This window comes from Mobula hypostoma, chromosome 1 (assembly GCF_963921235.1).
Source record: "Mobula hypostoma chromosome 1, sMobHyp1.1, whole genome shotgun sequence".
NCBI lineage: Eukaryota > Metazoa > Chordata > Chondrichthyes > Myliobatiformes > Myliobatidae > Mobula > Mobula hypostoma.
Genome location: NC_086097.1, coordinates 47,774,846 through 47,791,175, shown reverse-complemented (window position 1 = coordinate 47,791,175; position 16,330 = coordinate 47,774,846). Strand labels below are relative to the sequence as shown.

Below are 16,330 nucleotides of genomic sequence, written 5' to 3'. Positions count from 1 at the left end.
CAGGAAATGATCAACTTCCACCTTAAACATACCCACAGACTTGGCCTCTGCCGCACACTGCGGCAGAATATTCCACAGACTTACTACTCTCTGGCTAAAAAAATTCTCCTTACCTCGTTCAATTTTGAGGCTGTGCCCTCTAGTTCTACATACCCTCACCAGAGAAAACATCCTCTCCACATCCATCTTATCTAGTCCTTTCAACATTCGGTAGGTTTCATTGAGATCCCTGTGCATTCTTCTAAACTCCACTGAGCACAGGCCCAAAGCTGCCAAATGCTCCTCATCATTAACCCCTTCATTCCCGGAATCATCCTCGTGAACTTCCTCTGGACTCTCTCCAATGATAAAACATCACTTCTGAGATATGCTGCCCAAAACCGTTGGCAATACTCCAAGTGCGGCCAGACTAGTGACTTATAAAGGCTCAGAATTATCTTCTTGATTTTGTATTCTATTCCCCTTGAAATAAATGCCAATATTGCATTTGTCTTCTTTACCACAGACTCAAACCTGTAAATTAACATTTTGGGAATCTTGCACGAGGATTCCCAAGTCACTCTGCACCTCTGATGTTTGAACCTTTTCCCCTTTAGATAATAGACCGCATTATTGTTCCTTTTACCAAAATGCATTATCACACATTTCCCAACACTGTACTCCATCTGCCATTTTTGCCCATTCTTCCAATTTGTCAAAGTCCTGCTGCAATCGCATTGCTTCCTCAGCACTACCTAGCCCTCCATCTATCTTCGTATCATCCACAAACTTTGCCACAAAGCCATCAATTCCATTATCTAAGTCATTGACAAACAATGTGAAAAGCACCGGTCCCAATATTGACCCCTGAGGAACACTACTGGTCATTAGCACCCAACCAGAAAAGGCCCCTTTTATTCCCATTCACTGCCTCCTGCCTGTCAGCCATTCTGCTATCCATGCCAGTACATTTCCTGTAACACCTTAGGAATTTATCGTGTTAACCATCCTCATGTGTGGCACCTTACCAAATGCCTTCTGAAAACCCAAGTAAGTGACATCCACTGCCTCTCCTTTGTCCATCCTGCTTGTTAGTCCCTCGAAGAAATCTAACAGATTTGTCAGGCAAGATTTCCTGTTACAGAAACCATGCGGATTTTGACTTATTTTATCATGAGTCTCCAAGTTCCTTTAATAATAGAATCCAACACTGTCCCAACCACTGAGGTTAGGCTAAATGGCCTATAACTTCCTTTCTTTTAGAGTGGAGTGATATTTACAATCTTTCAGTCCTCTGGGACCATGCCAGAGTCAAGTGATTCTTGAAAGATCCTTTATCTTTTCAGCAACCTCTCTCTGGACTCTTGGATGTAATCCATCTGGACCAGGTGACTTATCCACCTTAAGATGTTCCAGCTTGCCTAGTACTTTTTCCTTTATAATAGCAATGGCACTCACTCCAGCTTGCTGACACTCATGGACCATTGGCACACTGCTAGTGTCTTCCACAGTGAAGAGAGATGCAAAGTACCTATTAATTCCATCTGCTATTTCTTCGTCCCCAATTACCACCTCACCAGTGGTCCAATATCAACTCTCACCTCCCTTTTACTCTTTATATAACTGAAAATTCTTCTGGTATCCTGCTAGTTTGCCCTCCTATTTCATCTTTTCCCTTCTTATAGCTTTTTAGTTGCCTTTTGTTAGATTTTAAAAGCTTCCGAATCATCCAACTTCCCATTTACTTCTGCTATCATATATGCCCTTTCCTTGTCTTTTATGCAGCTCTTAACTTCCTTTGTTGGCCACAATTGCCTACCACTGCCATTTGAGAACGTCTTCCTATGGGACATATCTATCCTGCGCCTTGTGAACTATACCCAGAAACTCATCTCTGCTCTGCCATCATCCCCGCCAGTATCTTCCTCCAATCCACCTGGGCAGGCTTCTCTCTCATGCCTCTGTAATTCCTTCTGCGTTGTTGTAAAGGGATTTTAGACCAAATGTCAATAAAGAAATACTTTCAAGTGGAGGTGTGATATTTTAAGGAAAAGCTTCAGGTGGGATTGTCCCATGCACAAGGCCATTGTGTTTCTTGGTGGCAAAGATCATGGTTCTGGAAGGTGCTATAGAAATAGTCTCAGTCAGTAGCTATTGTACATTTCATAAATAATACATACAGTAACACTGGTGTGAGGATGGATAGATTGAACATTTGGAGATGTGGATTTGCCATCAATCAAGTGAACTAATTGTCCAGCTGTACTCATGCAACCACATGGAGAAAATTTCTTAAAATGTCCTGCAAATTGTGGAAGTGCTTCAGGAGTCAGGATGCAAGTCATTTCCTGCAGTTTGCTAGCTGCTGACCAGCACATAGCTTTAACATTTTTCCAGCTAGTTCAGTCAAGTTTCTGGTCAATATATTTGGCCCGAAATGTTGACTGTTCATCTTTTTCTATAAATGCTGCCTGGCCTGCTCAGTTTTTCCAGCATTTTTGTGTGTTGCTATTCAATAAATGCATTCTGCACCATTTCTTACCTTTCCTCTGATTACAACTCATCTTTGATGCCCAGCTTAAGCGAAGGCTTTGGTAGTTTGTGTCTTCATCACAAACCAGAATCCGAGTTAAACAAAAATCTATCACTAGCCATCAATGGAAAAATATAAACACAAGAAATAGTATTTGTTACTTTTAGCAAACTGATTGTCAGATAGAAATACATCATTAATGTTTCAAAATCAAATTAATGAGGGTATTTTAAGAAATATCCCAATCAAAACTGCACTAGTACAACTAGTATTTTAAAGACTAGCTAGTATTTTAATGACTTTTTGCATATATGGGCAGCTTGAATTGAAAATGAAGATATGTAGTTATGACTTAAACCTGCTGTAACACTCTACTGGATCATACAAGAATTAACAAGATTCAAACAGACTCTTGGACAAGTAATTTAGCTGAGTTTTTTCTTACTTTTTTAGCAATATCATACACTTATGTTTTTCTCTTTGCAGAAAGCCACAGCAAACTGCAGAAACACAGAGATAATTGTCTTGCTGGCCTATCTAACATAGATGCTGCATTCAAGTCCAAAGACAACTCATAGATGATGCTTCAATGTAAGTGAAACCAGTCATAAGAAAGTGAAGGATACAATAACCTGAAAAAATCCTTACACACCTATCCAGATGTGTCCCACGCTCAAATTTGTATACATCTGAAACACCTCCCATTCAATCAAGTTTATGAAAAATCAAACAAAATGAATTTGAGAAGATTTTACATGAGAAGAGACCCCTCCCCAAAAATATCAAATATAACCTTGGTCTTTAAAGATAAATTCTCTATAAATAAAATAGTAAGTGTAATTTTTGCTTCTTAAATCTGCATGACAATTTGGATTCTTGATGGAAGCAAAGACTGCAGTTCCTACTTTGAAATGCTGGAAGTTCAGAACTACAGAAAAAATTGTTGAAACTATATACTACAAAAGATACTTCCATCTTCACTCTTCTCAGTCCTGAGATTGAAATCTTCTGACATATTAATGTGGTGTGCTTTCAAGTATTCCAAGGTACCCTCAAATTGTATGAAACCATACTAATGTGCTTGGATCACCTGCTACTCGATAAATGGTCTGAGTTCTGATAAGTAAGATATAAATCTGAACCAGATTTGGAGACACAAGAGACTACAGAAGCTGGAATCTGGAGCAAAAGACTATCTGTGGGATGAATCTGCAGGTCAAGCAAAGTAGGATGGGGTGGAGAATTTTCAATGTTTCAGGTCAAAATACTGACGCTTCTTTCCTCCTGACAGATCTGAATGTGTCATGAAATTTGTTAACTTAGATAAATAAGTAAATCAATTAAAGTATATGTATATTGAATAGATTAAAAATAGTGCAAAAGCAGAAATTATATATATTAAAAAATAAAGAAGTGAGGTAGTGTTCATGAGTTCAATGTCCATTTAGGAATTGTATGGCAGAGAGGAAAAAGCGGTTTTTGAATTGCTGAGTGTGTACTTTCAGGCTTCTGCACCTCCTTCATGACGGTAACAATGAGAAGCCCTGGGTGATGGGGGTTCTTAATAATGGACCACCTTTCTAAGGCACAGCTCCTTGAAGATGTCTTGGATACTACGGAGGCCAGCACCCAAGATGGAGCTGCCTAATTTTACAACTTTCTGTGCCTTCTTTTGATCCTGTGCAGTAGCCCTCCCCATACCAGACAGTGATGCAGCCTGTCAGGACACTCTCCACCATACAGCTATAGAAGTTTTCAAGTGTTTTAGGTGACAAACCAAATCTCCTCAAACTCTTAATGAAAAATAGTCACTGTCTTGCCTCCTTTATTGCTGCATTGATATGTTAGGACCAGGTTAGATCCTCAGAGATCTTGACACCCAAGAACTTAAAGTTGCTCTCTCTCTCTCTCCACTTCTGACAGGCTGCATCACTGTCTGGTATGGAGGAGGCTACTGCACAGAACCGAAAAAAGCTGCAGAGGGTTGTAAATTTAGTCAGCTCTATCTTGTCGCGTCCTACAAAGTACCAGGACATCTTCAAGGAGCGATGTCTCAGAAAGGCAGCGTCCATTATTAAGGACCACTAGCACCCAGGGCATGCCCTTTTCTCACTGTTACTATCAGGTATACAGAAGCCTAAGGCACACACTCAGGGATTCAGGAGCAGCTTCTTCCCCTCTGCCATCCGATTCCTAAATGGATATTGAACTCATGAACACTACCTCACAATTTAGTATATATTATTTGTATTTTTGCACAATTTTTAATCTATTCAATATACATATACCATAATTGATTTAGTGATTTTTTTTCCCCCCTTCTGTATTATGTATTGCATTGAACTGCTGCTGCTAAGTTAACAAATTTCACGACACATGCCGGTGATAATAAACCTGATTCTGGACCTCCTGAGGATTGGTTCGCGTTCCTTCATCTTACACTTCCTGAAGCCCACAATCAGCTCTTTGGTCTTACTGATGTTGACAGCAAGGTTGTTGCTGCGACTCCACTCATTTAGCTGGTACACCCTCTCATCTCCATCCGCGATTCTACCAACAATGGTTAAATCTCAGTAAATTTATAGATGGCATTTGAGCTATGCCTAGCCACACAGTCATGGGTGTAGAGAGAGTAGAGCAGTGGGCTAAGCTAGTGTTGATCATCAGCAAGGAGATGTTATCACCAATCTGCACAGGTTAGCAGGACAAGGATCCAATTGCAGAGAGAGGTACAGAGGCCCAAGTTCTGTAGCCGATTAATCAGGACTGTGGGAATGATGGTGTTAAACACTGAGCTGTAGTCAATGAACAGCATCCTGACTATTGGGTTTGCTTTGTAGAAAGTAATGTCCTGCAAACCCTGCCAGAGTTGACATGCATCCGATGTTGCCTTCAGTCTTGCTCGGGTTTGGCCCTCTGCAAGTCATACTTCGTTTTCTTGTACAGACCTGGGTCACTAGACTCAAATGTAACAAATTTAGCCCTCAGCAGATTACATATCTCCTGGTTCATCCATGACTTTTGGTTTGGGAATGTACAGCAAGTGTTCGTAGACACATACTCATCCACACAGGTTTTAATGAAGTTGGTAACAGGTGTGCATGCTCATCTCATAGTTATACTTTATTGATCCCGGGGGAAATTGGTTTTTGTTACAGTTGCACCATAAATAATAAATGGTAATAGAAATAGTAATAGTAACATTACCATTAGTAAATAGTAAAAAGTAATAGTCATAGAAATAATGAATAGTAATAGAATAGTAGTAGAAAACAGTAATAAGTAGTTAAATAGTAATATGTAAATTATGCCAGTAAATTATGAAATAAGTCCAGAACCAGCCTATTGGCTCAGGGTGTCTGACCCTCCAAGGGAGGAGTTGTAAAGTTTGATGGCCACAGGCAGGAATGACTTCCTATGACGCTCTGTGCTGCATCTCGGAGGAATGAGTCTCTGGCTAAATGTACTCCTGTGCCCAACCAGTACATTATGTAGTGGATGGGAGACATTGACCAAGATGGCATGCAACTTAGACAGCATCCTCTTTTCAGACACCACCGTGAGAGAGTCCAGTTCTATCCCCACAACATCACTGGCCTTACGAATGAGTTTGTTGATTCTGTTGGTGTCTGCTACCCTCAGCCTGCTGCCCCAGCACACAACAGCAAACATGATAACACAAACATGATAGCACTGGCCACCACAGACTCGTAGAACATCCTCAGCATCATCCGGCAGATGTTAAAGGACCTCAGTCTCCTCAGGAAGTAGAGACGGCTCTGACTCTTCTTGTAGACAGCCTCAGTGTTCTCTGACCAGTCCAGTTTATTGTTAATTCGTATCCCCAGGTACTTGTAATCCTCCACCACGTCCACACTGACCCCCTGGATGGAAACAGGGGTCACTGGTACCTTAGCGCTCCTCAGGTCTACCACCAGCTCCTTAGTCTTTTTCACATAAAGCTGCAGATAATTCTGTTCACAACATGTGACAAAGTTTTCTACCGCAGCCCTGTACTCAACTTCATCTCCCTTGCTGATGCATCCAACTATGGCAGAGTCATCCGAAAACTTCTGAAGATGACAAGACTCTGTGCAGTAGTTGAAGTCCGAGGTGTAAATGGTGAAGAGAAAGGGAGACAAGACAGTCCCCTGTCAAATCTAGATTTGAAGATGAATCCCTGAATACAGTCCAGCCCACCAATTCAAAGCAATCCTGTAAGTGCTGCTGTGTGTCCCTTGTCCATACTTTCTTGGTCCTCAATACTGGTGCTGCAGTCTTAATCTCTGTCTTTACTCAGAGAGTAGAAGTACAGCCAGGTGATTAGACTTTCCAAAGTGAGGGCGTGGAATAGCATGGTAGGCATTCTTGATGGTGGTGTTAGCATTCTTTCTAGAGGGATCAAGAATTATGGTTTCGAAGCAGGAACAGGGTACATATTTGAAAAACCTGCATGATCACACTGAATGGCCTATTCCTGGTTCTACTTCCTAGGTTATCACATCTTTCTAAGTCACAAGCCCAAGGACAGAAAGGCGATGTAGGACAGACTTGCCTTATTTTTGGCTGGCATGGGAACAATGGGCTTTTTGTTCACTGGCAAACTATGAAATCTAAGTATATGTCCTTCTAACAGTTTTGAAATTTAAATTAAGAACTGTCATATATGAACGTACACAATTTGGAATAGGAATATATTACTTGTACTCAGAGAATGCTCTACCATTTGAATGGGATCACAGCAGATCCATTCCCAAGCTCATCTCCACATTCTTTTCTACATACAGTAATCTTTCATTCTCTTGCCCATCAGGAATCTATCAACTTCTACCTTACAAATATTCAATGGAATGCTTCTGCCATTCCTTGAAGAAGAGAGCCCCAAAGACTCAATATACTAAGAAAAAAACTGTGCCTTATCTATATTAGAAGTGAAGATCCCCTTATTTTCTAATGATTCAAAATTTAGTCATAGCTAGCAAAGTTCCATAATGATCAAGACATAATGAAGCCCTACCGTATTTAACATCTGGAACTGTGACGGAGCTTTCAGCAATACATGTTGACAAAATAATCTGTTTTGAAAAGAAGAATTGAATAATGATTCAATGCAAAATATATACAAATCAGAAATTCACCATTTCTACAACAATCTTATAGCAGAATAAATCCAGACAATAAGGCAATTTACAAAAGGAAACCAATAAACAGCACACTACTAGCAAAGTAAAAACCTATCAAGATGAACAAATAATAGCTTAAAGTTCAGTTAGTCATAAAGACAAATGTTATTTTAATAGAATTTTCTGATAATATTTTCTTGTTGCAAATTTCACAAAGCACATTGGCACTCTCACCTTTCTATAGCCCGGTACAGGGGTTAGGAATACATTACTTTGTTCTTCAAAGGTCACACTTGAGTGTAGCGGATATACATGTAGCCTATAATCAGAAAATCGTACTTTTGACAGCTTTTACAAGAAAAAGAATGCATCTTAAGAAAATTTTATGTTCTTTATTGTCGTAGGTACACTTCTAAGGCAAATTAGCAGTCCAAGTTCTTGGGAATTCTGCAGTTTTACTTTGCCTATATAAAATTTTGCTATAAAGCCTAACTATTTTATCAGGTTGAAGCAAATACTAGGAATATAATTTACAGCTAAGTGCAAGTCCAGCTGGTCTTGAAGTGTTGGGGAAAAAAACCTGACAAATTTTCACAATATTTAAATTAGTTTGTGAATTCTGTAAATGATTATGGTAATGAGTAACTGATAAAATTGACTCCTGTGAAACTAGCAGAAGTAAAATGCCAAAGGGATTCACACCAAGCTGAAAATTTATGAATTTAATAAGGTATTTTCAATGCATGAGAATAAATTTAGCTCTTTGCAAATTGGATTTCCAACTATTTAACTGTCAGTGTGTTCTGTATATAGTATGTTTAAAAATAAATTTGTAGATGAATAGTTGCTACTGCTTTAAATACAAACATTGTTATTATTTAAAACTTCTATTAGAGTGCCATCTACAGAACACTACTAAATTATAATACAGAAACAACACTAAATTATCACACTCTGGCAAATTTTAACAGGACAATAAAAGGAATAAGAAAATTCCTTAATCATATTTTACTCAAAACATGCTTTAAAGAGTAAAGTAAAAACTCTAACAGGAAATAACTTTCAGAAAAAAATTTACATCTATGAAATTTGTCTCGTCTTACACCAAATAACTGACAATCGAAATCAATTTGACATTTGTTTAATGTCTTTGGATCATTAGGAAGGTGGGACCTGTACAGATGTGACCATTTGCACCTGAACTGGAAGGGGAGTAATATCCTTGCAGGAAGGTTCACTAATGCTACACTGGATAGTTTAAATTAGAGTTGCAGAGGGATGGGAACCAGAGTGCTAGAGCAGATAGTGGAGTGGTTGTGGGAAAAGATATTGATAAGTGGGTAGAGAAAGAAAGGAATTGAGAGGTTGAATATGGTGGAAATCATGTTCTAAATTAGGTGTACTTCAGTGTAAGTATTGTAGAAAAAGCAAATGAGCTTAGAACATGGATCAATGTGTGAATTATGACATTGTAGCTATTAGAGAGACTTGATTGCAGGAGGGGCAGGACTAGCAGCTCAATGTACCATGCTTTAGACATGATAGAGCAGGAGGGATTAAAAGGGGAACATGGCATTACTAGTCAGGGAAAAACAAATGGCGGAGCTCAGACAGGACAGACTGGAGAACTCGTCTACTGAGGCTATATAGTGAAAATAAGGAATAAGAAAGGGATGTCCACGTTAATGGGATTATATTATATACCACCCAATAGTCAGAATAATTTAAAGGAGCAAAGGACAACGTAGACAGTTCAAAAAAAAAAGTTCGGAAAGTAGGTAATTGTGACTTTCCACACATTGATTGGGACTTAGATACTGTAAAAGGGCTGTATGGCATAGAGTTTTGTCAAATGTGTTCTGCAAAGTTTCCTTAATATACAGAGACAGCAACTAGAGAGAGTGTGATACTGGATCTATTGGGGAATTAGACAGGGCAGGTGACAGAAGAATATGTAGGGAAATGCTTTGGATCTAGTGATCATAATGCCATAAGCTTCAAGATAATTATGGAGAAGGATAGGTCTGGTCCTTAAGTTGAGATTCTAAACTGGAGAAAGGACAATTTAGATGTTAACAGAAATGAGGATTTGGACAGGTTGTTTTTGGCACAGGTGTGGTTGGTAAGTGGGAGGCCATCAAAAGTGAAATTCTGAGAGCATAGAGTTTGTATGTATTTGTCAGAATAAAAGGCAAGACAACATATTTAGAGAACTGTGGCTTTTGAAAGATACTGAGGCACTGGTTAAGAAATAGAAGGAGGTGCAAGCAGGAAGGAGCAAATAATTTACTTGAGGAGTACAAGAAATACAAGGTAACTAAATCAAGAAGGTTAAAAGAAGGCATAAGCTTAGAGGAGAATCTCAGAGGCTTCTACAGAAAAATTAAGAGCAAAAGGATAGCAAGGGACAAAATTAAACTGCTTTAAGATTAAAGTGGTGATCTATGTATGGAGCTGAAAGTGATGGGGAACATCTTAAATGAATTTTTTGCACCTGTATTTACTCAGGAAACAGATACAGTATATGCAACTGAGACCAAACAGCAGTGAGGTCATAGCCCATATATAGATAACAGAGGAAGAGGTGCTTGCTGACTTGAGACAAATTAGGATGGATAAATTCCCAGGGCCTGACAAGATGTTCCCTCACTGTGGGAGGCTAGTGGAGAAATTACAAGGGGGCTAGCAGAGGTAATTAAAATGTCTTTAGTCATGGGTGAGGTGCCGGAGGATTGGAGGATACCTAAAGTTGTTTTGTTAATTAAGAAAGACTCTAAGAATAAGTCACGAAATAATCTGCCAGTGAGCCTGATGTCAGTACTGGGTGAGTTATTGGAAGACCTGATACAGAAGTATTTGGATAGACAAAAACCAACTAGGAATAGTCAACACGACTTTGTGTGTGGTAGGTTGTGTCTCGAGTTTTTCGAGGAAGTTACCTGAAAAATTGATGAAGGCAGTGGATATTGTCTATGTGGACTTTAGCAAGACTTTTGAAAAGGTCTTGCATGGAAGGGTGTTAAACGAGGTTAAGTTGCTTGGCATTCAGGATGAGGTAGTAAACTGAACCAGACATTAGCGTCGCTAGAGAAGCCAAAGAGTGGTAGTAGATGACTGCCTCTCTGACTGGTGGCTTTTGACTAGTGGAGTAGGAATGCTGGGTCCATTTTGTTGTTCATCAAAGTAGTAAACTGGATCAGCACAGTTGTGGATGACACCAAGATTAAGGGTGTAGCAGACAGCAAAGGTGGCTATCAAATCTTGCAGCGGGATCTGGACCAGCTGGAAAAATGGGTTGAAAAATGGCAGATGGAATTTAATACAGTTAAGTGAGATATGTTGCACTTTGGGAGGACAAACCAGGGTAACACTTGCACAATGAGAGTTAGGGCACTGAGGAGTGCAGTAGAACAGAACGATCTGGGAGTACAAACCCACGGTTCCTTGAGAGTGGTGTCAAATGCAAATTGGATCATAAACAGCATTTGGCACATTGGCCTTTATAAAGTACAGTACTGAATACAGGAGTTGGGATGGTACGTTGAAGTTATACACAAGACATTGATGAGCCCCAACTTGGAGTATTGTGTGCAGTTCTGGTCAAGTTCAAAGTACATTGCTAAAGAATGTATAAATTATACAACCTTGATGTTTGTTTGCTTGCAGACAGCCAAAGCAAGAAACCCAAAAGAACCCAATTTAAAAAAAACAAAATAAAGACCGATATCCTTTGCACAGACAAAAGGGGGGAAAACCCTTAAATCATGGAAACAATAGAAGCAACACCATTCTGAACCAAAATGAGCCCTTTGATCTGAACCATGGAGCACAGGAAAGATGCCAATAAGATTGAATGAGTGCAGAGCAAATTTACCAGGATACTGCCGCACTTGAGAACTTGAGTTACAAGGAAAGGTTGAATAGGTTATAACTTGATTCCCTGGACTGTAGAAGAATGAGGGGAGATTTGATAGAGGTATATAAAATTATGAATGATATACAGCAGATAGGATAAATGCAAGCAGCTGTTTTCTCTACTGAGATTGAATGAACTAGAACTAGGATTTCATAGGTTAAGGGTGGAGGTGAAATGTTTATGGCGAATGTTAGGAGGAACCTCTTCACTGAGAGGTTGGTGAGCATGTGGAACAAGCTGCCAGGAACCGATGGATTTGGGTTTGATTTCTACATTTAAGAGAAATTCAGATAGGTACATGGATGAGAGGGGTATAGAGGGCTACAGTTGGGGTGCAGGTTGATAGGATTAGGCAGCATAAGTGTGCAGCACAGACTAGATGCACCAAAGGGCCTGTATTGTTCTATGACTATGACCCAGCAAGGGCACACAAAAAAAAACACCAAACAATAGCCTTCTGTGCAGTAGGGCTCAGTAACTTACTTTCCCAAATTGATTGTGCAAAAACATTCTAGGAGATCACTACAGCAATAAGCCATTTTAGTGACCACAAGAGCAATGTTCAAAAATAAATTTAAAATGCTGTCATGTTTCCCCATTACTAGATTGTCTCTGTTGCCTACAAAGAATGGAACATAACAGAAAATCATGCCATTAGCATCATAATGTTTACAAATACCTGCATTTTTCCATACAGCCTCTAAAGCAGGCAACCCTAAAGGTTCTTCTAAACTTTACAGAATACAGTTGTTGAGCAAGCAACAAGTGTTTGAGTCTTGATGCTGAATTTATAAGAGGGTTTTCTTTCCTGATAGACAATATGTAGAAATAACTGCCTACCTCCTTTGAACCATTGACATCAGGGCCATGTACATGTAATTTATTTCTGCCAAACCTTAAGACAATAGAGATGAAGAGAATGATGAAGAATGACCAGTGTGAGACAGAACATACATTAAGACAACCTATTACTTTTACATCATTTCATATTTCATTTTTCTGTGTAAAATAGCAAAATGAGGAATTGATGGAAATATGCAAACTATTCTGGTATTTCAATAAAATACTTCATATGTTAACAGCCAAAGGTGCTTCAATTATAGTAATTAACAACATTAAAACAGCCATTTGGTAAGATCCCTCATGGTAGATTGATACTGAGGACAGAGATGCATGGAATCCAGTCGAATTGCATATTTGGATTTGGAACTGCTTTGCCATAGAAGAGAATAAGGATTATTCTGGTTATTATAACTAGTGGTGTTCCACAAGATTTGGTGCTGGGACAGCAGTTGTTTGTGATATTCATCAATGACTCAATACAGGAAGGATGTGGAAACCATAGAAAGGGTGCAAAGGAGATTTACAAGGATGTTGCCTGGATTGGGGAGCATGCCTTATGAGAATAGGTTGAGTAAACTTGGCCTTTTCTCCTTGGAGCGATGGAGGATGAGAGGTGACCTGATACAGGTGTATAAGATGATGAGAGGCATTGATCATGTGGATAGTCAGAGGCTTCTTCCCAGGGCTGAAATGGCTGCCACGAAAGGGCACAGGTTTAAGGTGCTTGGGAGTAGGTACAAAGGAGTTGTCAGGGGTAAGCTTCTTTACACAGAGAGTAGTGAGTGTGTGGAATGGGCTGCCAGCAATGGTGGTGGACGCAGATACGATAGGGTCTTTTAAGAGACTTTTGGATAGGTACATGGAGCTCAGAAAAATAGAGGACTATGGGTAACCCTAGCAATCTCTAAAGTAGGGACATGTTCAGCACAACTTTGTGGGCCAAAGGGCCTGTATGGTGCTGTAGGTTTTCTATGTTTCTATGACCTGCATGAAACTGTAGACATGCGGATTATTAAGTTTCTGAATGACACCAAAACTGGTGGAGCTTTGGAACGAAGGGCCATCACAGAATACAGCAGGATATAGATCAGTTACAGATATGCAGAGAGAAAAGGCGAGCGGAATTTCATCTTGGTAAGTATGAGAGTTGGTGCTATGGGATATCAAATGAAAGGAGAGAGCATACAATTAACAGTAGACTCTTTAATAGATTTGAGGTACAGAGGGATGTTAGGGTGCAGATCAATAATTCACTGAAGATGGCTACATGAGTGGATAAGGTGGTAAAGAAAGTGTAAAACTTGCTTGCCTTCTTTGGTAGGGGTGTTCAGTATAAGAGCAAGGAATTCATGCTACAGCTCTACAAAACTTTAGTCAGATGGCACCTAGCATATTGCTTGCAATTCTGGTCACCCCAGTATCGGATGGAGACTGTGGAGAGGGTGCAAAAGTTTACCAGGATGCTGCCTGGATTAGAGGGTTCAGTTCTCAGGAAAGGTTGGACAAGTTTGGGTTATTTTCTCCAGAGTGACAAAGGCAGAGGGGGACACCGATCGAGGTATCTAAAATTATGAAAGACAGAGATAGAAAAGTTGAACACCAGAAGATATACTTTTAAGGTTGGGGCAGAAGCTGTGGTTGGGAATTTAAAGGTGATGTGAAAGTCAAGTTTTTTGTTTAAATATGCAGAATATGGTTTGTACCTGGAATGTGTTATCAGAGTAATAGTGGAAACGGGAAGCTTGGTGACGTTTAAGAGGCTTTTTAAGAGACGCAGTAATACAAAATGAATGGTGGAATATGGATGATACACAGCAAAACATTTAGTATAAATTGGCATCAAGATCTACATAACATCATGGGCTGAATACCTTGTCTAGTCATGTACTGCTTTATGTTCTATAACTAGCAAAATTAAATCAGTCAGAAAGAAACATCTGTAATTTGATACTACAGCCATCCTATTATAGAAGCATGGACAAAGCTGCATTTAAAATCATTTTGGCTTACAACCACTACATTGGGGAAAAAAAGTGTCATAACGCATGCACACATTTTAATGTAATAAAATTTGCTGAAGTGAAGCTGCGGTTTGGGGGGGGGAGCAGGGGGAGAACAAGCAAACCATCAACATGATGTAGTTCAGTTCAGGTAACAGGAACAGCAGTCAAACCACATTTCCCTTATGTTAGAAGGCAGATTCTAGCACGATTAATCCACAACCACCTTAGTCATTCGATGCTTTGCTGGTTTCTGAACCAAGATATAAGTTAATTCTACAACAATCCAAGAATGGCTTATGGAAAACAAATAATTCTTACTTGTATTAATAACTATCTTTACCAGTGCAGTTTAAAATTAATACATTTGAAGCATTGAGCATTAGTCCCCAAGATATGTCTTTGACTCATGAAGAAGGAATAAGTTTTGTGTAGCACATTACTTGAGTCTTAATATACAAAGTCGTACCTGGCAAAAATACCAATACACTGCCACGGTTCAAGTTCATTCCTGTCAACCTACTAGAATTAAATGATATGTTAATATATGCATATTAATATTTGCCCCAGCTATAAATTGATGTACATAATTACATGCACTCACTGATAAAGAGGTAATTGCCAAAATACCAAAACAGCTAAAAGTAAGAACAAAAAATAAATTAATTCCTGGCTGTCACTTACTCGCTTTGTTCATTTTCTAACTCATCAAAATAGAGGATCAGAGTTTCAGCTATAGTATAGACTTCAGGAACAATTTTTGGATCATTGGTAAATTGAGGTACAACCTAGGATTCAAGTATAGAAGAATCATTATTCTGTAACTAAGAATACATCAAACAATGCAAATTGACTTTATGCATATAAAGAAAGCAAATCTATGAAATATAGGCATTGTTGATAATCTGTATTTACTGGCCATTCCTGGTTTCTTTGAATAAGATAGTAAAGGGGGACACATTCTTATTCACTCAAGAGTCTTACTGGGCCTTTGAAGAAAGTTAAAGATGGTGAAATATCATCATGGCAAAACAAATCCAGTAAGATGTAGTTTTATTTCATTAGATTTATTATTCAACCAGTTAGTTTCAGAAATTGAATTTAAGGATTTATGTTTAAAATAAGAATTTGAACTTCTATGATAGAAATGTAATACGCTGTAAGGTTTCACTGCTAACGTAATGGCATCTCAATAATGTTTCACTGCTAAGACTAAAGTAATGGTTTCTCTGTAGCAGCAATGTTTGGGTTATGACTAGACATAATGGGGCATGGTATGTGGGCACGTGGCCAAGTGGTTAAGGCATTCGACTAGCGACCTGAAGGTCGTGAGTTCAAGCCCCAGCCGAGGCAGAGTGTTGTTCCCTTGAGCAAGGCACTTAACCACACATTGCTCTGCAACAACACCGGTGCCAAGCTGTATCGGCCCTTGCCCTTGGACAACATCGGTGTCGTGGAGAGGGGAGACTTGCAGCATGGGCAACTGCCAGTCTTCCATACCCCAAGGCCCTTGCCCAGGCCTGCGCCCTGGAGAGTGAAGACTTTCCAGGCGCAGATCCATGGTCTCGCAAGACTAACGGATGCCTTACCTTAATGGGGCATGTTAGCCAATGAGCGGAATGTTGTTCTTTCTTGTGTGTCTGGGAGAGGGATTTTGTGGTCTTTTCATGCGGAGCAACGAAGAGAGAGGACGTGAATAGACAGAATTGGTAGACCGCCAGACGGAGTGGACTCAGGAGCAAGGGTCGGCAATGCTCAGAGGAGGACGACAGGAACAAATGAACGACACTCTGAGCTCAACGTTTGCACATTAGACTGTTTCATGAGAATGGGCCCTTTTCTTTTTTTTGTTTCTTTACTAACCATATAGTCAAATTAAGAATTATAAAGCTCAATCATTTAATTGCATATTGTGTACTGTTTGTTACTTCATGGT

At 39.5% G+C, this 16,330-nt stretch overlaps 1 protein-coding gene across 6 annotated transcripts in view; it reads right to left on the bottom strand.

The window, feature by feature from the left end:
- The window catches only part of tdrd9 (tudor domain containing 9), a 165,248-nt gene that overhangs the window by 81,024 nt on the left and 67,894 nt on the right, over window positions 1-16,330 (bottom strand). For 5 of the 6 annotated variants that reach the window (XM_063047992.1, XM_063048027.1, XM_063048001.1 and 2 more), the window contains exons 8-13: window positions 15,079-15,182; window positions 14,864-14,916; window positions 12,392-12,446; window positions 7,870-7,954; window positions 7,530-7,587; window positions 2,522-2,626 (exon numbers count right to left, since the gene is read on the bottom strand). In XM_063047992.1, coding sequence (XP_062904062.1) covers window positions 2,522-2,626; window positions 7,530-7,587; window positions 7,870-7,954; window positions 12,392-12,446; window positions 14,864-14,916; window positions 15,079-15,182 — 460 coding nt within the window. The remainder of the gene's footprint in view (window positions 1-2,521; window positions 2,627-7,529; window positions 7,588-7,869; window positions 7,955-12,391; window positions 12,447-14,863; window positions 14,917-15,078; window positions 15,183-16,330) is intronic. The other variant, XM_063048011.1, reaches the window with a different exon arrangement.